This window comes from Tasmannia lanceolata, unplaced genomic scaffold (genome assembly GCF_043159265.1).
Source record: "Tasmannia lanceolata isolate RefF3 unplaced genomic scaffold, GAP_Taslan_0.1 ptg000002l, whole genome shotgun sequence".
NCBI classification, from domain to species: domain Eukaryota; kingdom Viridiplantae; phylum Streptophyta; class Magnoliopsida; order Canellales; family Winteraceae; genus Tasmannia; species Tasmannia lanceolata.
The window spans coordinates 27,879,759-27,902,895 of NW_027518679.1; the positions used below are offsets into that span (position 1 = coordinate 27,879,759).

Below are 23,137 nucleotides of genomic sequence, written 5' to 3' on the forward strand. Positions count from 1 at the left end.
GACACATTTGTATGCAGCCATGATTTTATTATTGTTATTATATTATTATCATTACTATATATCGTCATGATTGCATAAACCCTTCCTAAATCTGAATTTTCTAATGGAAATGATAGCAGCACAACCATGTTTTAATAATTGCACTAACCCAGCTTGTCATTTTTAATTGGCTTGTGAGAGCTTTTTGGGAACTATAATAACTTTTGACAACTCTTTAAATACTAAAATACAAGATAGGTTAGTTAAAAAATCAAAACATGATTGTGCTAATATCATTTCCCTTTTCTAAAGTCAAAAGGCTGCTCTTTTGATGAATGCATGGTGCATGGTGGGAACAGCCGAACAGACATGCAGTCTTCTTTTTCAGTCTTTCTCTTTCTCTCTTGAAAGAAAAAAAAGAGGTGTTATAACATAATTCTTGTTTTTTATTTGTTCTTCTAGAGTTCGTAGATGTCTGGTCATTTTGCCAAGGATGATTGGGGCATTCCAGACAATGTCAGCATGGATGTGGAGAGGACAAAAAGTAAAATATGCAAAATAGTAGCAAAGAAGGTTAGATGTGTTGCAGGAGGTTAGATGTTGGCATCAGGCCCACAAATCTAGGAGAATAGAAGAATAGAGAGATGGAAAATAAGTGTGGAGAGAAAAATAAAAAAAGCAGTTGCAGATAACCTAGTTAGGAAATTGGTTGGAATTTTTGAAGATCTCTTTTCACAAAAATAGGCTATGAATTGAAGGGCTAACCTGTATTTCTAGTTAGGGATGAACAGATGAACAGGGATGGCCAATAATCAGATGGGTTGTTTTGTAACCTTGCTTGTAAATGGTGAGGTATGGAATGAAGAAAATGGGGTTCAGAGAGAGAGAGAGAGAGAATTTTTTTTCTTTTTCTTTTGGGCTGTCTACAATGGTGGAGTTGCCTCTTTCAAGCATGTGATTTTTATAGCTTGTGCCACTATTCACCTTTTTTATGATCTCCTCATCTTTTTCTTTCTTTTGTTTTGCCTTCAATTGCACATGGTTGGGATTTATTGTTTGCACTTTGAAAACTGAAAAGGCCCTTTAATTCTTCAATGGATGGATCTTATTTCTTCTTCTATTGCTAAAACATTAAAAGAGACACTAGGTTGACAGTCCTAAGGATTAAATTTTGGATCCTACTAGGGGTATGATCAGTAATCCTGACCATTGATCTTGTAAAGCATCATTCTTGTAAAGGGAAATGATTTTTGAAGCTTAGAGATTCCTTGAAGCTTTTGCATTGCATAGGTTGGTAATGATTTGATGGCTAAACCTTTTTAAAGAGCATAAAAGCTCTTATTGGTTTTAAAGCTCTCTGTCACTGTACATATCTATCTACACACACACAGAATTGTGCAGTTTTCATATCTCATTCCAGTTTAAAAGTGAGTTAGCCCAAAAGGCTGTTCTTTTCCAGCTTAGGCAATGACCTTGACATGGAGTCAAACCACCTCCCCTTACCCTATGCTAAGCCGTTTTCCTTTGATAACACTGAAATAGGGTCATTGTGAGAAAGGAATAAGTTCTAAAATGGAAGAGGGGAATTTAGATCACAAAGAAAAATGAAATTCATGTTCACACTCTGAAATCTTAACTTAAATCCATCTTCTGTGAAAACCCTTCAAGTGTCTTTGAGTTAAAGCTATTGTGAGTAACAAGGCAACTCTGTTGCACGAATACATGACAGGTCATACACGTGAGTACCTTAGGCCACACACGTGAGTACTTTGTCTAATTATCTTGATCCACAAACCCACACACACACACACAAAAACTCATGAGATAGGAAAAGATGGTAGTCATATAAATTATAACATAAAGGGAAATGATATCAACACTCCTTTATTTTGATAGTGGCACACTTCACTCTGTTAAGCACTTTTCTGATTGGATGAAGATAATTTTTCTGGGAAATTGTAGGAAAATTTTGAAGAAAAGGTCACCTTTTAAGCGCCCTCTTAAAAGACACTTATTAGGTACCACGGTAGGAAGTTCTGAAGAAAAATTGGCCAAGACGCTCACAAAGAGCCCAGCATACCCCTACCAAATTGGCTAATTTTGTAATTCATAAGTGTTGAACATTTAGATCTCTTAGGCTTAGTGTTTGTCTCTTAGGCTTAGTGTTTGTTGTTCATATATGTTAAGCCTTGGTTCTCCCTCACTTGCATGTTCTGAGTTCGGGATGGTTTTGTGCCTATTATTGTATCATCTTTCTCTTTATCAAATAAACTGGTAGGGGTGCCCGCCAAACCCTAGCTTACCCATAAAAAAATGTTTCTCTCTCAAGAGTCACTTGTGTGACTGTTGGAGATGTTGAGGAGAAATAAAAGCCCATTAATAGGACAAAATGTTTCTCTCCCAACAGTCAAGTGTTTTTCTCTGTTGGAGATATGAAACGGTCCTCCTTTAATGGGTGTCATTTACAAAAACGTGTGGAAAATTAAATCTGTTTAAGAGTTAAGCCAAAATATTTTTTGCAACAAAAAACTATTCTTAATAAACCCAAACTTGAACCATGGCCACGGTCCAGCCTGGTGCGTGCGTGTGTATATGAACTTGTATAAAATCGAGTCACCCAACAAATTCCAATGCCCCCTAAAAGGCAGAAGCCTTTCCTCCAACTCCACCTCTTATATGGATGAGAAACTCTCTCAAAAGATATGATGCGGGACTAAATGTTTTGCATTGTAGTTGATAGCCCTCTCCACACACCCCAAGGTCTTAGGTTCAAGTCACACTAACCACAAAAGATACTTGTTTTTGAAAATAAGAGGGATCTTTCAATTTTGAATCTTCCCTCCTAATTTTAAAGTACAAAATAGAAGTAGATTTTAGTTTTGGTGGACGAAAGGTTCGGGCTAATGGGCCTCTTTCAATAGATTCATTTCCGCAATCGAGTGATTTGACCGATTGATTCGAAATCGGTTCCACTTCATTCAAAATGACTTTTTAACTTTTAAAATTTCTAACAAGATCAAAGCAGTTATGTGCTAATGGCCACTCATTTCAAAAGATAGAGATAACAGTTATTTTTAAAGAGTTGAAGTTTAAAATTCAAAAAGAAAGTTGAAGGTTGTACTAAATTCCCTCTCAAAGATATGGGGCAATAGCGAGCAGTTACAATAGTAATCTATAAAAAGGAGCGTTAAACCAGAGGAAGAGGTCCCAGAACCAACATCAAACATTTTTTAATTTATCTTTACTTTTCTCCACTGTACATTTACCTTTTAGTTTCATTCCAAGAATTGAAGATCTGATGGAATGAATTCCTCATCTCCGGTAAGCATTTCTCTTTGATTCTCTATCCTTCACACCGGCGCTTTTGACTATGTTATTTTATTAGGAAGTTAATAGGATTCTTGTCTATCTCTTATTGTTTGCATTCTGCATGCATCGACATCGTCGTTTGCATTCTGCGTGAATCGTTCACGCGAGTTGTTTACATTCTGCATGTATCGACATCAAAATCCATCACTTTGCCATCGCATCATTTAAAAGTCCTTTTGTATCAAAAGGCATTAAATTAGCCCAAGGAAGAAGTGATGTTCCCCTCTTCTTCTTGTGAAACAACCAATTACTCAAAAAGCTTAAGCAATTGGAGATGGCGTTATTTAATCTTTATACTTTAGGACTCTCCTCACGTGTGGCCCTCTTTTTCTTGGGTTGGCTATACACGTGGCACATGTGGCTCATCTTTTGGGTTGGCCATACACAGGGGCGATGCCAGAAATTTTGCACAAGGGGGGCAAAAATTATAGTAATTTTTTATCTATCTTAAAATTAAGAAAGAAAATTTTTTTATATGAAATTTTGCAAAGGGGGGCAAAAATTATAGTAAATTTTGCACAAAGAAGGGAGATAAAGATAGTAAAATTAAAATTTTAAACTTATTTTCTATCTTAGGAATGATTGGAAAGGGAGGCATATTTTTAAAAAAAGGGGGTAAGTATAAAAAATATTAAAAAATAAAGGGTTTTTTTTTTCCCAAAAAATTAAGGGGGGCAATTGTCCCCCTTTCCTTTCAAGTGGCATCGCCCCTGGCCATACACAGTGAAATTTTAATATCAAGGAATTGTTGGGTTTTGAACCGAAGACCTACCGTGAAGCAATAGCTGTGATACCATATGAACAACAAATTACTCCAAAAGCTTAAGCCGTTGGAGATGGCGTTATTTAATCTTTTACATTGTAGCACATCTCAATTGTCTGAAATCCAATCTCAAGGGATGGAAATTGATTGTCCCTAGAATTGAAATTTGGACTTTTTATGAACTGGCATGCCCGTGCATTCATCATAAATCACACACTACTCGCACTGTCTGATCGTTCGTCACATTGGGTAATCGAGCCAAAACATATGTCACATTCAAAACCCATGAAGAATTTCAGCTCTTTTTCTTCTCTTTTGTATTCTTTTCCGATTCTTAAGATGGCATTGAAAATTGCTTGAGATTCACGATTGTAGTGGCTTGGGAAAAAGTACTTCGTAACATTTATTTTAGTGTTTAGAATACTTAGTTCTTTGTTTTTCTAAATTTGAAGCACAGTCTAACTGATAAAAATTTCCTAATACTGACAATATGAGAGAATTGAATGGCTTGGAGAATAATTTAAGAGCATCTATCTTTTTGGTTTTAACACATTCCTTGTGTGTTGGGAAATCTAAACCATTGGATCAGACAATGAATTAAAAATTACACTAAACCGAAGCGTACCTTTCACCGTCCATCTATTAGTTTCCCCAACATTGGTACGATGAAAGATACGCTTTTGTTTAGTGTAATTTTTAATTCATCGTCTAATCCAATGGTTAAGAATTTCATAACACTTAGAAATAATGAAACCAGCCGACATAATCAAGTGTTTTGCATTCAATCATGGCAGTATTATGTGGCCTTAAACAAAAGGTTTTCCAGGCTACATAGAGCAAACATGGCTGTATGGGCAATGACATTCTTGGTCTCTACAGGGATGAAAAAGGGCTTTTGCAAATTGTGCATTAAATGGGTTTTCTTTCTTTTGTCTGAGAAGAAGTTGGGAATGAACTGTTAGGAGGAAATCATAGGTGGTCCCTTCTACCTTTTGTTCTTTGCTTTCAAAGGCCCATCACTTGTATATCTGTAGGGAGCACCAAAACCCACAACCTCTCTCTCTCTCTCTCTCTCTCTAAATTTCATCATTGCAAAGTGGTTTTTGCAGAAGAAACCGATGGGTGCTCTTCATGCCTTCTTCATCTGCTTGACAATTATCATCATCTTAGTCTGCAATGTTGGCTTATACTCAGGTACTAGAGAGGAAAAAAAGAAAGAAAAAGAACATATTATAGAAACCAACTTCAATTCTTCAATCCACTTTGAGTCCCTCACAAAAATTTTAGTTTTAGGTATTGAATTTCATATTTTTTTGTCACCCAATACTATAATCACCCATTAAAATCTCCAAAACACATGGGAAGTCATATACTTACATGTCTGTGTTTCCAACCTTAGGAGCTTCAAAAAGTTTCCAACATCAAGTGCATGAAGATAATCAATCAACAACTCTGGCACAGAAATCAGAACCAGTTTACTCAAGGAATAGGAAGCTGATGAGAAAGGGTAAAGTCCATCTACCAATCTAGCAGATAATCTCATCTCTCCTTGGATTTTTAGATTTCTTCTTTTACTTTTTCTATAGTTGTATATGGATTGTTTCTAATTTGGGTCTTCTTTTTCATATATTTTTTGTTAGGGGTATGCACAAACAGAGATATAAGCATTTCTCAGAGCAGACTTTCATCAGCAGGAATCCCACAATACATAGTTGAGATTGTCAACACTTGCATGTCTGGGTGTGCTCCTTCCAACATACATCTGCACTGTGGATGGTTTGCTTCTGCAAGGATAGTAAACCCAAGAACTTTCAAGAGACTGTCTTTTGATGATTGCTTGGTAAATGAAGGCAGACCTTTAAGGAGTAGCCAGATAATTCGCTTCACTTACTCAAACACCTTTATGTACCCACTGGAATTCAAATATAGTAGGTTTTGCTGAGAAACTTCACAAGCAAACCCTTTTCTATTTCCATGTAATATCCAGACCCAGTTGCACCATACATGAAAATCTAAACCAAAACCTATTACCAGAATCCAATACTACAAAAATCCCATAACTCAAAAAAAGGGACAACAGATGAAAAATCTTAGTCAGCTTTGATCTTAATCAGCTTTTGCACAGACCTAGTATTTAGCCAACAGAGATAGTACTATGTATCCATGATTTTATTAATGTTATTATATTATCATCATTACTATCATCATGAATGATAATTTCCTTTCTACATAATCTGAATTTTCTATAGTCAAAATGCTACTCTTTATTAGGGCTGCAACTCGAGCCGGGTTTTACCCGATCCGCATCGACCCGACCCGAAAATAGCCTAGGTTGGGTTCAGGTTTCATGGGTTTCGGGTCGAGCCGGGTTGAGCATTCAAAAGCCCGCATGAATCTCGGGTCGAGCCGGGTTTGAAGGGGCCCAATCCGACCCGACCCGAGTTACATAAGTTATAGTATGTACATTTTTTTCTATTGTTAGTTAAAAGTTAAAAGTGAAAACCCACGCACCCACTGTTATTGTGTGTGAGTGTAATTTATGCTTCTATGAGTTGAGTTGATTCAAGTGTTTGATTCAACATTGATTGTAATTACAACATTGTTTGATTACAGCATTGTTTGATTCAAGTGTAATGTGAGTGTAATTACATCATTGTTTGATTCAAGTGTAATGTGAGTGTAATTTCTGCTTCTATGAGTTGAGTTGCCTTGCCAAACAAGAGTTTTCCTTAAAAAATTGCGTCAACGTCAAAAAACCCGAACCGACCCGACCCGACCCGACCCGAGATTTATCATGGGTAGGGCCAGGTTTGGGAATCGTGGGTTTTCCGAAAAAAACCCGACCCGATATATTTCTCGGGTAGGGTTGGGCTCTCCAAAACCTGACCCGCCCGACCTGAATTGCAGCCCTACTCTTTATATGTATGCATGGTGCATGGTGGACCATTTCAAAAAAATGGTGCATGGTGGGAACAGACACTCCGTTTTCTTTTGCAAGGTATTTTTAGACTTTCTCTTTCTCTCTCAGAAGGAAAAAAAAAGGTGCTATAATAGTATTCTTGTTTTTTATTTTGTCCTTCTAGAGTTAGAGATGTCTGGTCATTTTGCCAAGGATGATTGGGGCAATACAGACAATGTCAGTATGGATGTTGGGGAGGACTAAAAGTAAAATATGCAAAATAGAAATAGAAAGACAAAAGAAAGAGCATTTTCTCTCTCTACTTTTATCCTTCTGAGGTGTTGTAGGTGGTTAGATGTTGGCATCAGGCCCACAAATCTAGGAGAATAGAAGTAGAGAGAGTCAGAGAGATGGGAATAAGAGAGGAGAGAGAAAAATAGTTACAAAGAGTACAGATAACCTAGTTCAGCAAATTGGTTGGAACCTTTGAAAGGAAGAGATTTTTTTTCATAAAACGAGGTTCGAATTGAAGGGGTAACCTGTATTTCTTGTTGGGAATGAACAGTGACGGGCAATAATCTGATGGATGGTTTTGTAAGCTTGTATAAAATGGTGAGGGAAGGAATGAAGAAGATGGGGTTGAGAGAGAGAGAGAGAGAGAGAGAGAGAGAGAGAGAGAGCTTTTTCTTTTGTGTTGCCTCTTTAAGCATATGACTTTAGTTTGTGCCATTATTCACCTTCTTGAAGCTTTTGTCAATCCTTTTTGTTTCTTTTGTTTTGCCTTCAATTGCACATGGTTGGGATTTATTGTTTGCAGGAAAGGTTTGAAAACTGAAAAGGCCCTTCAATTCTTCATAGGATGGATCTTATTTCTTCTTCTATTGCTAAAACATTAAAAGAGTCGCACTAGGCTGACAGTCGTGATGTGGATTAATCCCAATGATCAATTTTGGATCCAACAAGGGGATGAATCTGTAATCGTGACCTTGAATCTTATAAAGCATCATTTATTGGTCTCAAATTCTGCCTCGTTTACACTATCAGATTCATCAATCTTTACTTAGGATTCCACCAAGAAAAGCTAAACTGTTATTTCTGTAGTCCTTTGAATTATACATGGGATGCCCGTTTGGAATTGACCAAGACTTTGCAGGTCATGTCATAAGATCAACGGTCTTAAGTCTTAATTTTCGCATATGTTGAGAAAATCCGGCCTGCAATCTTGCACAAGTAAACAGAAAAGTAAAACTAAATACAAGCCACAAGATCAATACTAAGATTTTACGTGGTTCGGCCAAGATGCCTACGTCCTTGGGCGAGAACACGATCTTACAATATGAGAGAAAGCAAAATTACAAGGATCGCAATGGATTAACCCAAACCCAAAAAGCCGGAACCATTTCCCCATCTTCTCAACTAAGACCGTGAATAGGATCCCTTTTCAGTTTAGGTGCTCATTATTCTTGAGGTGCGTGCTTAAAAGAGTATTCTAGGTTTCTAGGAAGATACATAAACAAAGCGACCCATAATGACTTGCCAATTGAGGCCTAATCTATAATTACTCATTTCCTTGAGGATCGATCCCAAACCGGCTTATAGAGACTCATCTGTGGAGACCTGAGTCCCATCTAACCCATTGAGACTTTTTCGCTACTCATCTTGCAAACTAAGTTTTCTTTGATACCCAGCATCACTCACCATAATTAAAGTACATTTGGCAACATGCATCAGTCATCATCATCAGCAAACCTTCACCATCACCTTCGACGATGTGAATTACATCAGCAGATTCAACCAGCATGCTAATTATTTTTTGGAGATATTTCATTGTAATAAAACATATGTATATTTCCAATCTGTACATATGTTTGAAGGAGCATGTTGGAGTATATCAGATCAGTTACCATTCGATCTAAAGCATTAGATACTTAGGTAGGTAGTTTAGATTAGGAATATTTTCCTAATCTCATCATTATCTCTTTCCTGGTTTATCTCTTCAGTGCTTTATATGAGCACACATTATGTTAAATGTACTCCTCGGAGAACCTAAGATTAGTGGAAAATCTTCATTCCTTCATAGACTATCATGTGGATAGTAAATGACAACCAAACAATAGCTGCAAAAGGATCTTATGTTCTTTTATTTTGATTTTCCTATTTTTTTGGTGCAATCAGATGGACCTTTTAGCTTTTCTAAATGGAAAAAAAGGTTGGTACTCCTAGCGAATGATAGCAAAGACACCTAAGTGACAAATTGTAGTTAGCCTCAATTATCCTTAGAAACCCTTAAATCTTGCAAAAACCCAGAGAATCTTCATGTCAATCTTGTTACACCTCAAGCATAATGAGCAAAAACTATATGTAGAGCCCTGCTTTTGTGGAAGACATAACATCTACTCAATATTTAACATTGAGCTTCCTGCTTTCTGAGTTCTCTCATGACTACCCTTTGATTAATAATGTTCATAGGCATTCGAAGCTGGCCTGCCCGCGCGGTACCAATTCCCAAGGTCCGTTTTGCTCATGAGCATGGAGTTCAACTTCCATAGCATTTGTTCAAGACTGTTGAGTATTTGGCTTTTGCATATGAGAAAGGAGTGAGATGAGAATCTGAAGATGAAAGAAAAGCTCTATTTTTACCAAGAAATTCATTTTGATAGAGGGGATGATTCACACAATTTTTGGGTTTGTTGCAACAAAGATGGGAGAATGCAGCAAGGGTTAGAAAACAACCCTAACGGCCACCCTAATACCTTGAGAAACCATGAGTGAGGGAATGAAGGATTGATAGTAAATGTCTAGTGCAATTCATTATAACAAGGATAGCCCTAATTCGAAATATGAACCTTAGAAAAATACACCCTTACCACCTTAGCCTCATGTCTCAAATCTTCTCTAACGTCAGATCCATTTGCTTCATCTTTCTTTATTCTATAAGGCTATGATTATCAGTCAAGTGTAATTTTTTTAAGCAAGAAATCCACCAAATTGACCTTAATTAAGGCTATATATGTTTGGCCACCATGAGAAAATATTCCATTACCCATCAAAAAATATATATATTCCATAGAATATTTGTGATCAGTCATGAGAAATAAGAGGGAGAGGGAGTGACTTGAGAGGCTGAGAGTGAGGATAGCATAAAAAGCTACTAAAAACCCAAGAAAACAGAAAATCAATTCTAAATTGTTATTTTTTTCACTAGTTTTTAGGGACTTTTGACGTTAGCAAAAAGAAAATTAAGCCCTCCCTCTCTTCCGATCCCAGTCGCCCCCTAGCTGACTGCCGACTCATGCTTGTAGCCATGGTTTGAAATTTCGGTTTCGGCATAAATTTCAAATTTTGGTAAAGACACACGAAATGGGAAAGGAATAAAAAATTAATATTTTTTCCAAATTTCGCTGAAATTGACGAAATTTCCCAAATTTGTTACGTTTCGCTAATTTCAGTTTCGGAACGTTTCGGTTTCGATCTTGACCGAAAATTTCGAATTTCGGACGAAATTTAAAACCATGCTTGTAGCTTGATCAGTCGTAAGAGTTTGGCTCGATGGAAAAACAGAATACCTTTTTTAGTTCTGTAATTTGACTTGGAGGATCAATATTGGATTGTTACAATGTACTTAAGAAGTAATTTGAAAAGTTATATATTCTCACGTAAAGTAGTGGGTGCAAATTGGAACCTTTAATTGCAATTATATAAATAAAGATAAACTTTTACACCACGTTAAGGTGCTGTGGTGTAGTCGGTTATCACGTCAGTCTTACACACTGAAGGTCCCCAGTTCGAACCTGGGCAGCACCATTTTCCATCTTTTTGTATTTTCCATTTTTTCCCTCAACACAGGCTCATTTTTTTAGCAGAATTTGTCTTATTTATTTAATTCATCTGAGCTGGTTGTTCTCTCCTGCAAAAGTGATACGCGAAATGACTTCCTGCAAAATTTCCTAGCAAATATCTCTCTTTTTATCTATATTACCTTTTTTAAGTTTAGCAACCCCCAGCTCAATTTAGCAACAACCATCTATTACTCTTCTTTTATTCTCTCACTAGACACCCCCCCTTGTTTTACAATTTACACACCCTTTTGAACACAACAGGAAAAGGAACATCACTCAAAGCCAACCAATTCTTCCCCCTCTCATACAGAACCCCAACTTCCCCACAATCCACATTACATTCCATACAAACCCTGGGGCAGAATACCAACTTGTAATCACCCCCTTCTCTCTCTATCTTAAACCAGTTGCTCGACGCGCTCGTGGCCGCCCCCGTCGTCACATATCTGAAAATGTTTGAAAAATAGTTAGAAAATATGAAGATTAGCATATTTGAGTGCATGTGCACTATATTTATAGAGAAATTTTACCAGTAGTTTCTTTCCATGGCATATATGATTAGCATGTACTTAAGTGCCTATAACTATTTGTGTTTGAAATTCAAAATATATAACTAAAATAACTTCCTAATCTACCACTATAAGGATCTAACAGTCAAATCTTTACTGATCTGATCCAATACAATCTAACAGTACCTCCGTCGGGTCACTAGATCAGCATCTCCGACCCTCCACACGGTTGATTGGACGCAGACGGTCGCCGCCAAGAACATAATTCTCACATCCATTGAGACCTGCACCACCTTCTCGGTGGCATTGACAGGAGAAAAGGTTAATGGGAGACCGTCCGATGTGTCCAAATCCAATTGGGCGACGTTCAAGGGGCACGGCCAATTCCGGCTAGTGAGTGTCACTCCATGGCCGCCGGAGACAGGTAGGATATAGTATTGGACGCCTGATTGGAGCACACGGCCGTCTATGTCAAGTGCGGCGTCTGGTGCCACCTCGGCCTCGGATGGTGGGGTCACTATAGCGAGGGCCCACAGTAAGAAGGATGAATGAAGAAGAAAGTTTGTTCTCATGGTTGCCATTAACTAACAGGTCTGGTGAAGGATTTGAACTGGACGGATTTATAGGCTTTACAAGTGATAAAATCGTCCCTTTTTCTTTCCACGGCCACCCCTCTAGTTTAAACTGAAACGTATCGAAGCTAAAATTCCTGAAATTCGGTTGAAATTTTGGAAGGAAATTTCAGGAATTTCGGCCAAAATTTCAAAAAATACCGTTTTTTATTTCTTTTCAAAATTTCGGCCGAACTACCTAAATTTTGGGATTTCAGCCAAAATTTCAGTTTCAGCCGGGGCCAAAATCGAAATTTAAAACCATGCTTAGGACTACTCTTTTCACACTACAAGGGAAGAAAAGAGGGCGAATATACCATTTACCATTATTTATTGATCGAAAGTTTATCATAAGGATGGTGCGTATTACGCACCCGTGCTCGCTAGTGCGAACATGTGATGTGACAGCTGACAAACGAGAGAGGCTCAAAGTAAGACTTTTGTGTAGTTTTGACATTTTTTTATGCTGAATGGTGCGTATTAGGCACCGGTGCGTAAAATGACACACGAACTGAAAAATCAAGGCAAAACATGAAAGGGAGATGATTTTTTTCAAACCCGTCCCCCGTGTAGGATTATGCGCCCCACTTTTAACGTGATTTGACGTCAAAATGCTTAAAGTTTGTCTACCAACATTCACGTTAAAGGGGGGAGCGCATAATCCTACGGGGGTGAAAAATCATCCCCTAAACATGAAATTTGTATAGTTTTGTTTTGTTTTCTTTGTGCTTTTGTGGATGGATAAAAATATTGGGTGGGTGGGTCCGTGTGCACTTCTTAGATGGGCTATTGGAGAGAGGGAATTGGGCCCACCAAAAGGTGCTTGTATGATCCAGGCCGTTCTTTTGATGTGGCCATTATGGATTGTACATAGAAGGAAAATTGCTCCGATCCGATAATCCGGAGCATTCGGTTTGGGTCCCACAAGACAGCAGTTAGAAAATAGAGAATTGAGGGAAGTCCTTTATTCGGATGATTAAGATCGTCTGATTGGAATGATTTTCAGTCTATGAGGAATCTAAGGTGGGAACCACTAGATGAACGGTCTAGATTATGCTGAAATCACGAGGATGATGAATCTAAGGATTGTCGATTGACCCCACAAACAATTGAAACGAATAAAATTACATAGTTATTCTCACTCTTACAATGAAGTGCTTAAAAGAATAGATGGACATGATTAGACTGCCATATTACTTAAAGAGAATATGGTCTTAGAGAACAGATAATAGAAAGAAACAAAATACAAGACATGTGAGAAGGCTTTCACTAGTTTTAAAACAAGTGGTTGGCATGTTTTATGGTTAGAATTATATTTACAACATTATCTCCTGATAGATTTGCTGCACTTTTGAGATTTGGGCTTTGGTTTATTCATGTGGCATTGTGCATATCCTTGTCTATATTCTATTTTTGAATTTTAAATAGCCCATCTACCCTTGATTTGTGCCTTCATTTGTTGCAAAGTTTCTTTCATTTGTTCCTTGATTTGTGGCTTCATTTGTTGATGAGTTTGTTTCATTTGATCCATGATTTGTGGCTTTATTACTCCCAGACAAGCTGATTTAACAATGAAGTAGATGGCCAACTTGGTGAGTAAGTAATTGAACCCATAAGAAAAAATTCTTAGAAAAAAATGATAATTTAGCACGATGTATTTTGTGTGAGACCTAGAGAAGAAGATAATCACGATTATGAAATATAAATGAAGTCAAGTAAGTTTGGCTGTTGTAGAGGCCATCAATAGATAGTGTTGGGGTTCCACGCAAAAGAAAATCCCACATCGGGAAACGTTAATGGATGTGGATGGGCTTATAAGGACTTAGGCACCCTCCCTTTAACTGCTAGCTTTTAATGGTGAGTTCTACCCGGGTCCCAACAAGTGGTATCTCGAGGTTCCCAAGTTTACAGATAGATATTCAGCCTCCACTCTGTTGGGTATATAATATAACCATATTATGTTCTAATATAAGCCCAATAAGATAATGGACCAGTGTAGTGGGCCTATTTGGGCTAGAGCCCATTAACCTATTAAAACCCTAGTGTATCTCTATATATAGGAGCTAGAGGTAACAAACTTGGTATTCCAAATTAGATACCTTGGGTGTAATGCTTCAAGCAACTCTTGCTTGACCTAATTACTCTAACACACTCTAAAACAAGAAATGGTTGGTTGTTTTCTAGAGTACCAAGAGATGTAGTTGGCAGAGAGGAAAACACAAAATCCAGTGGTTGAGTTATTCGACAACCAGCCCAGTCAGCATCAAAGAAGCCATACAATGTATGAGAGCACTAGTGAGACATAAAGATAATGAAAACATCTACACCCAAATATTCATTAAAGTCAGTGGACATATATTTCATCTCCTCCTTCACATTGGAATACTTAAATTTTTGTATCAAATCTATTTTTAACAAGACTTTGAAAATTTTACTTTTCTCAAAGAAATCTGGTTAAGGGATAAATCCATGTGAATCTAGTATAATCATCAACAAAAACCACATAATATAAAAGATTTCTAGTAGAAGCTACTGGTGTATTTCAGAGTGAAATTGAATAAAGGCTTATCTTCTCTCCTATTAGGTAAATTGCAACTCCATTTAGAAGTTCACTAATATAGAAAAAGGTTTGTTCCAAGCATTGGTATCAAGAAAGGGTGAACCTTAGAAGAGGGGGAAGGATCGATATCACACCTCCAATTTGTGGACACCATCTTTTTTGTTGAGTGAACTAGATTCTAATCCATAAGGTGCACATCATTTTGAGATGGTTCGAAGTGATGTCTGAATTGAAAGTGAACTTGGGCAAAAGCTTCCTAACAGATTGCAACATGGATAGAACTCATCTTCAGAGCTCGGCCAATACAATGGGTTGCCCGACCTCTTATTATGACGATTACTTACCTTGGGTGGTGGTGAGAGAAAGAGGAAAACCTAGTTTTCATCAAGTTGTTCTCTTGTGGTGAGAAATTGAGAGGGTTTTTTCTTGTGTTGTGTAGGTCTTGTTGAGAAGAGAAAAGGAAAGGGTTACAGTTTGTGGTTTATGGTTAATCCCGCTCTAATCATATTTTATTGTTTTCTCAAAGTAGAAGATGTATCTCACCCGTGGATGTAGGCATCTTGGTCGAACCATGTTAAATCTCATGTTCTTATTTTCTTGGTGCATGCTTGTTTTTCTACATTTCACATTTGGTTTGGGCTCACCATATAATAGAACCATTGTTAGAATAGACTGCTATCAAATAGTACAAAATTTACATATATTTCACATGCATTCATATCAATTATCCATTATATGATTTGTTGTTGAGCACTACTCTACTTAAGTACAAAAAACAAAAACACATCTTTCTTTAGAAGTAAATTTGATCCATTTAAATTCATCCCAACCCTTTGAACTCCAAAGTATAAATTAACTCTAGACCAATGACTAATACTCTTTGAATTTTAGGGAAGAGACGAGTATTTGGGAAGGGTATATGGTGTAGTTGCTGTTGAAGAGTTCAGCAGCACATCCAATCCAAGTTCCAAGATTAGTAATTGTCATGTATGTGATTTCAGTCTAAATTATGCAGGATTTCCATGAAAATGGTGGCCATGTAGGTGCTAATTGTTAATGGCAAGCACTGTCCATAGGATTGATTGAATCATAAATAAAAAGTTGCAAACCAGTAGGATAAATCTCCATGAGGGCATTTTTTTCTGCCCAATCAAATTTTGGGTTTTCAAGTCACTCTTCTTCAACAATCAATAGAAGCTTGGGTTGTCTTGGCTCCAATACCATATATGTACTGAACTTAATCCTTGATTAATACAAGATTCCTACTATCTAAACATCATTATGAGCATACACTCTAGATTCCATCAAAGGGGAAACAATTTAAAACTGATTACCTATTTATGGTGTAAAATCATGGATCCAAATCAGTGCGGCTCTGAGCACAAAAATTTGGTTTAACATACACATGTAATACATGACGTGAAATTCTGTGTAAGCTTCCAATAGAGTAATTGATTGAGAAATTGCATAACTAACCAGGTTAGAATAGATTCAATAAGATACTTAAGCCTTGCTTGTTTTGGATTTTGAGAACCCAATGTGAGTCCAAAACTGATTAATGGACTCAAAATTACTCCTACTCCATATTCGTTCACGTAGAAAGGGAGAAGAAGCTAATATGGATTTCTGTACCATATCTATACTTGAGAAAACTCATCAAATTGAATCTTTTCTTTCTTTCTTTGTAACAGTACCATAAATTATTTAAGAGAGAATTTTAGTATTGCCTAAATATACCTTTTTTTGTCCTGGTATATAAGAATATAATTAGCTTAACCACTTCTGAATAATCAATGAAATAGATCATCTAGATACAGAAAACAGTAGCAACCATTCTCAAAACTCTGAATGGGCCACGACCACCAAATTTACCTTTTTTCTGATGGAATATTTGAATTCATAAAGTCTTAAAATGGATGCTACATCTGTCATTCAAACTAGATTCAAAACACTAGTATTATGCACAATCATTTACATGATTATTGATACTGATGGTTGTCTTGACTTCGTCCTTGGGTTCGGTAAACCAATACTTTTTATTTTAGTAATTAGCATAATATATTTACAACTTTTCCACATGCAGCACTTTAAGAAAAAAACATACTCTCAAGCACCCAAAAGGACATTAATTTCATCGTCCAATTTTCTGTTCTGAAGAACAGATCAATCATGTTTCATCATTTGAGAATACCAGCAGAAATTTAAATGGTATTTGGAAAGCAACTTAATAAGCATGGACCAACTTTGCCTTCTTTTTTTCATGCTGTAGAAGAAACCAATTTAGTTATATCACTTTGACATTGCATAAGAAGCATTATTATCAAGATGCTTTAAAAAATCAAAGAAACAGTTGCTTCATAGGTAGTACACTTGCTAACACATAATTAAATAAATAACAAGCAGACCTGAGGTTAAGAGATATGACTTTGTTTGAACTCTTTAAGACAATTTACTCTAAGTTTCAAGAGCCTATCTCAATTGAACATTTATGGGGCTAGTATAAAAAAAACAATACACAGAACAAACAGCAAAGGCATCCAATGAAGCACCCAAAAAAGCTTGCCTTTTATTGCTTGAATAGCAATTGGATAATCAACCTATGGATGTATGACATACAGTAAATCACCAGTGTTCTCATGATTCACCATTGATAGCATACTTATCGCCCCTTTGGATTGATGAGCTGTGAGAACACTGCACTTGAGTTTAAGTCAGAATCCTCGCTCACCTCACTCTCGCACCCTATGCTTATGTTACTGTTGTGTCCAATCGAACTATCGTTCGCAAGAGCCTCAGGGTAGTTATTGGCCTCACTCACAATTGTTTTCCCACCATCAGGATTTTCCTGTAATTGGAGCGCGAATTCTAGATTCCACAGCACATCTCCCATTGCCGGCCTATCGATTCCTTGGTCAGACAAACATTTCTCAGCTGTCTCTGCAAATTTCTTTAAGCACTCGGGATTAATCTTTCCTTTAAGGTTAGGATCAATTATATCCTCAAGAATTCTCTTTCTTTGGCAGTGTAGAGCCCAATCTGCAAGACTAACTTGTTCCTTAGGAAGGCTCGGATTAAGCGCTGGCCTTGCGCACAAGACCTCGAAAAGAACGACACCAAATGAGTAAACATCGGATTTCTCTGTCAACTGTTGTCTTCTGAAATATTCGGGATCCAAATATCCAAAACTACCTTTCACCACTGTACTAACATGGGTTTGATTTAGATTAGGGCCCGTTTTCGACAGCCCAAAATCGGAAACTTTAGCGACCCATTTCTCATCCACAAGAATGTTGGTAGTCTTCACATCCCTGTGAATGATTGTGTACTTAGCACCTGTGTGAAGGTAGTGAAGTCCCCTTGCAGCTCCAATGCAAATCTCCAACCTCTGTTTCCATGAAAGAGGAGGCATATTGCTCTTATAAAGATGCTCCCTTAGAGTCCCATGAGCCATGTAATCATAAACCAAGATCATTTCATTGTTTTCTTCACAGTATCCAATCAAAGACACCAAATGCCTGTGTCTCAGCTTAGAAAGCATCTCAATTTCTGTCTGGAACTCATTAATACCTTGTTCTGAAGATGGGTTTGATCTTTTGATAGCTACTTTAGTCCCTCCATCAATAACTCCTTTATAAACCTTTCCAAAACCTCCAACTCCAATAACAAGTGACTCATCAAAGTTCTTAGTACCTTGTTTAATCTCAGCAAAGGAGAAATGCCTGCATAGACTCACAGCCAAGGACGAAATATGACTACTCGCACAGCTCTTGCCCGAGATTGTCGACTTGCTACCACTTGTGTGTGAAGTCGAATTCCCATAGAGTGGCAACCAACCTGAACCACTAGACTCACTACCCATGACTTTCTTTTTACGCTGATAAACCACAATGCAGATAGCAAACACTAAACCAACTGCGGCAGCCCCACCAGCAGCCCCTCCAATCACATGGGCCTTTTTGTTCGAATTTGAACTCGTACTTGCCTCTAGATCATTAGATTCTGCCTCTAGAAGCATAGGTGATGGCACCGGATTAGGCCCTGCCAAGTTCCCAGTTGTGTCATTCAACTTAAAGATCTCCAATCCATTGAGTATAGAGTCATAATATTCAGGCTTTGCATCAGCATTAGGGTGCAAGGCCACCCATAACTGCGTATCATCACCAGGCCCATCACTTACATAAACAGCATAGTCCTTATAAACCGGCACAGCCTTCGACCCTGACCATGCAATCACATCACCAGCCTCCTGCGCTGTCTGGTTATTAAGGTAAATATCGAAAACCCTCTGATTAATCTTTGTCAATTGCAACTCACAGAAGTGAAACCTCACCACGTAAGTGAAATTCGCATCAACTTGAAAGACCCATGTCAGATTATAATTCATGTTGATCTTTGAATCCGGTCCCATCGACCTTGCTGTACTGTAAATGTCCACCGGAGCGATATACTCTGGCATTGTCGTGGGATATCGGATGTTAACATTATCAGACACCGCGAAGGTGACTCCGAACGCAGCACCATATAAGTAAGGAGAGTCATCATACCAAGTCCTACTAAGGCCAGAGTCGTTACTCACGGGTACATACTGTCCCCCAACATTTAATCTATACATAGTTTGTACTGTTGAATTCCCAACTTCTACAGACTGATCAGAAAAACCAACCAATGTCGCAGGCGAATCATAAACATTTGGCATTGAAATTACCTCGATCCCATTGATGAAAGCGTAAGAAGCATTGTGTTTATCAGAAGGTGTGAAGGTGATATTGAGAATGTTAGATGAGGGGTTCAAAGAGAATTCCCTTACAATGTAGGCTTGTGTGAGAGCTTCTGCAGTGATTGAAGCACTAAAATTGTGAAGAAAGGTAAACCCATTTGACACAACAGAGAAATAGGCGTCGGTAGCGTTTAGACCGCCATATGAAGATGGGTAAAAATGGAGTCTGACCCAATACCGATTTTTCAAAGAAATAGGAAAGGAATAGGACGATTCAGACGTGAAAACTCTCGCTGACATGTAAGGAAATTGTGAGGGCAAAGATGGGTCTTGATATTCGGCTCGAGCGGATATCGATTTATCTGTTGAGAGAAGGAATTTCGAACTCGAATCCGCAACCCATTTTCGGCCATCGGCATCAATGCCATCCTCAGAAGATCCACAATTTAATAGAATTGAGTCCTTTGGGACATAATTCCCATTTGAGACATTGAAGAGGAACAATGAAAAGAAGATTGTAAAAAGTAAGATATGGGTTTTGGTTTTCATGGCTGGAGGGAAAAACCCTTTTGAGGATTTGGAGAGAATTTATATGGAGCGTACAGAAAAAAGAGTTTTCCTGTACGCTCAAATAAACAGGAAAAATTTTTCTCTGTTTTCTTCTTCTCTTATTTGGTTTCTTTCAATCCATTTTTTCTTTCATGGAGATGAGAACAATGGGAGCTTACCTGGATCTTGTGGAACCAAACCAGGTACAGAGAGAGAACCTAGAGAGAGAGAAAGAGGGATTTTTTTTTGTTTGTTAGAGATGAGCGACAGAGAAGAAAAACGGAAATTTTTGTTTCATTGATTGGTCAGAAACGCGTGGAGAGAGCATGAATTGAGGTAATAAAAGCTGAAATTAGATGTTTTGTTTTTTAAACCTTTTGAATAGACGACCGTTAGTTTCGGCTTCAGTTCAATGAGGTAACAGATAACATGTGGGCGTATTTTAGTAAAATCATTGAAGGAAAATTTATGTTGCGCTGGTAGGGCACATTGCTAAGCCAGAGCTGGCTGTGGTATAAACGTGCGGTGGAATTGGAGACTATAAATTTAGGGCAGTGATAAATCTACGCCCATATATCTTAAATCGGCCCCCATGAAGGGCAGTGCTTAGAGAGAGAGAAAGATGGGGGTCGATTTATCATCACCCTAAGGCCCGTTTGGATACCTCCCATTTTGTATTTAGATTTGGAATTGAGTTTTGAATACAAAATGAATAGATCCAGCAGCTCATGTTGAGGGAGACAGAGAGAGAAGGGGGTACTTCCTAGTGGAGGCGAGAGGTTCAGGAGCAAAGAGGGTGAAGGAAACTGCCAGATCTGTGGATTTCCAATTTCTTATTTCCACAGCAAATTTAGAAATCTGATTTTTTTTCACTGTCAGCTGCTGAATTAGAAATCCAAGAATTTGATCCGATCCAAATTACAATGCAAAAAGGGCTGCAAATGTGAGAAATACAAATCCAAATCTTCTTGGCATCCAAACGGGCCCTAAATTTATCTTTGAAATGAATTTACAAATGCATTTGTGGTTTCATGTTGAGGATTGAAATGCTATTTATTGGCAATGAGCTAGATTATTAGTCTACACCCTATATAAGATCCCCGTTAAATGTGGTGAAGTGTAGGGTCATTGACTCGATGTGTAATCTTATGGAAAGGAGTATACTAGTCATTTTAGTTCAAATACTAACCTTGGATGTGTAGTGTTTCTGGTCATTCCCCCACAGATTTGGTCCTTTAATTCCCTTGTTAGTTTGAAATGATTTGAAATTTCAAGATTTTAAGAAAACCTTTTTGGAAATTCAAATCAAGATCCTTATCAAAACCAAATCTGACAAGGACTGTAGAGTCGACACCTAGGATTGGGCCCAGGTCCTTTAATTAACTATGCATAAGGCTTTGGTCCAGCCATGATTCTAGGTTGTACAAGGTAAGCGAGTGGAAGGTGTTAGGCACCACTTCCGCCCAAGAAATCTTGCTCTTAAGAATCAGATTATGCAAAAAAATTCAAAGATTTCATTAACTAGATCTTCCTTCTGAAATTTCATACAAAATTACTTCTATACTATAATTTTGTACAGAATAGAAAAATAATTTCGTATAAAATTTTCATGCTATTTTGAATTTGAAAGAAAATCCCGAGGATACTGACTTTTCGTACGTATTTGAAATTTTCATACGAATATTTTCATACAAAAATTGTTAATTAATTCGTATGAAATTCCAAAACTTCAAGAATTTTCATCCAATCTGCTAGAAATTTGGAGATCCAATCTATAAAAACAATGCTATGGGTTATTTGAAATCTAATTTTAACCAATTACCTACTTGTTCTTTTTAGAGTTCAAATTATATTGAATTTCATTAAAAATTATTGAGAATTATAGAAGAATTCTCCATAATTCACAAACTTCCATTGAATTTTAATAGAATTTGACGAAGAATTCGAGAAAAGAGGTTGAATAAGGCTTTTAAAACCTTAGTTTCCTTTGAAATCTCTAGCAAATTTTTCAGTTGGATTCTGGTGAGATTCAGCAAAGCTTTCTTTTTTAGAAAGAATTTGGAGGGAAAACCTCCAAAATTTAACTAAATTTATAATAAAAAGGTTCCAAGGTCTAAAGAACCGAACCCACAAACAAACAGAATTATGGCCTATTTATAAGCACAAATGAGAGGAAAAATTTCCGCACAAATATCAAAAAGTGGTTACAGATCTGTTTTTCGTATGATTGGGATTTCGTACACCAATTTCATATACTTTGGGAGCATACGGATGCAAATTTCGTACAGAACAAATTTAACTAAACTTTTGGAATTTCGTACAAATCTGGAATGTACGAAATTATTTTCGCACATAAATAATTGTATGAAAATATTTTCGTACACAAATAAATGTACGAAAATGCCAACAAATGTTCAACTGGGCTCAGAAACTAGCTAGCTTTCTGCTATTTTGCTAGTTTTTGGGCTCAATCTCGTGGATCTCAGATATACAAGCTCATAGCTATAATTGCAAATTGATTTTGGGTCAAACTTTGTGCTGAGTATGATATTTGGGATCAAGCAAAGGTTTTGGGCTAGGAATTCTTCCACTCTTTGTGCCTACAATAAACCATAATTCTATCATCCAAGGAATGCCAAAACTCCCCGGTTCTCATGCTAGAGATACTATACCACAAGGATAAGCATGAATTCCCCAAACATGGATTCATCATTGGAATCATCATCGCACTAAGCTATCATCAGTCCGATCTTGGAAAAAAGGTGTGTATATAAGATGATAATGTCTTGGCGGGCCACTTATTTATTGTAGGGCACTGAACAAATGGTTATCTAGTCTCTGAAGAAATTCTCAACTTTTGGATTGGTATGCTCCAATACCAAATCAGATTAGAGCGGTAGTGGAAGTAATGCTCAGTTCTGGATGGTTCATAGAATCTTTGTTTTTTCTTTGGTTCCTTTTTTATTTAATTATTTTTTTTAAGAAGGTTCGGAATTTATCTAGAAACCGGGGCGGGCACCTTAAATTTTATTAATGTGAACAAAATTACAAGAGGGGGACATACCACCTAACTTCGAGACCTAGAAGAATACAAAATTTACTTACATCGAGTACTTGGAATTCCCAAAGCATCACATGTGACAGTATCCCCAGATCAAGTCAAGAGCTCCATTCAATATCTAAAAACTTTATTACTATTACATTCACAAGCATAATTGGCCAATGAGTCAACAACTTGATTAGCTTCTCTATAACCAAGAGAGATCTGCGGCTTCAACTCTAAGATAAGAGATGTCAATTCCTGCCAATAAAATTTAATGGATCAAGGAGCGTCTTTATTAT

The 23,137-nt window shown here is 37.3% G+C and overlaps 2 protein-coding genes, 1 non-coding gene and 1 pseudogene across 3 annotated transcripts; 2 read left to right on the forward strand and 2 right to left on the reverse strand.

Moving 5' to 3' along the window:
• Window positions 1-5,171: 5,171 nt before the first annotated feature.
• LOC143883482 (protein TAPETUM DETERMINANT 1-like) lies at window positions 5,172-6,243 on the forward strand. The gene is made up of 3 exons (XM_077386834.1): window positions 5,172-5,305; window positions 5,511-5,618; window positions 5,752-6,243. Exons 1-3 carry the CDS (start codon window positions 5,230-5,232, stop codon window positions 6,051-6,053), a joined length of 486 nt encoding a protein of 161 aa, XP_077242949.1. The 5' UTR covers window positions 5,172-5,229; the 3' UTR covers window positions 6,054-6,243.
• Window positions 6,244-10,740: 4,497 nt separating this feature from the next.
• On the forward strand, window positions 10,741-10,814 carry TRNAV-UAC (transfer RNA valine (anticodon UAC)). Its single transcript has one exon. It is a non-coding gene; the product is annotated as a tRNA-Val (tRNA).
• A 259-nt stretch (window positions 10,815-11,073) lies between these two features.
• LOC143883493 (kunitz trypsin inhibitor 5-like) lies at window positions 11,074-11,968 on the reverse strand. Its single transcript, XM_077386842.1, has 2 exons — window positions 11,545-11,968; window positions 11,074-11,295 (listed from the first exon to the last, which is right to left on the reverse strand). Exons 1-2 carry the CDS (start codon window positions 11,937-11,939, stop codon window positions 11,079-11,081), a joined length of 612 nt encoding a protein of 203 aa, XP_077242957.1. The 5' UTR covers window positions 11,940-11,968; the 3' UTR covers window positions 11,074-11,078.
• Window positions 11,969-16,935: 4,967 nt separating this feature from the next.
• On the reverse strand, window positions 16,936-20,092 carry LOC143852367 (receptor-like protein kinase ANXUR2 pseudogene; annotated as a pseudogene).
• Between the last annotated feature and the right edge of the window lie 3,045 nt (window positions 20,093-23,137).

Coding starts and splice junctions, on each gene's coding strand:
- LOC143883493 (XM_077386842.1), bottom strand. CDS start 11,939: ATGGCAACCATGAGAACAAACTTTCTTCTTCATTCATCCTTCTTACTG. Junction 11,296..11,544: donor GATCTAGTGACCCGACGGAG/GTACTGTTAGAT, acceptor AAACATTTTCAG/ATATGTGACGACGGGGGCGG.
- LOC143883482 (XM_077386834.1), top strand. CDS start 5,230: ATGGGTGCTCTTCATGCCTTCTTCATCTGCTTGACAATTATCATCATC. Junction 5,306..5,510: donor CAATGTTGGCTTATACTCAG/GTACTAGAGAGG, acceptor TTCCAACCTTAG/GAGCTTCAAAAAGTTTCCAA. Junction 5,619..5,751: donor TAGGAAGCTGATGAGAAAGG/GTAAAGTCCATC, acceptor ATTTTTTGTTAG/GGGTATGCACAAACAGAGAT.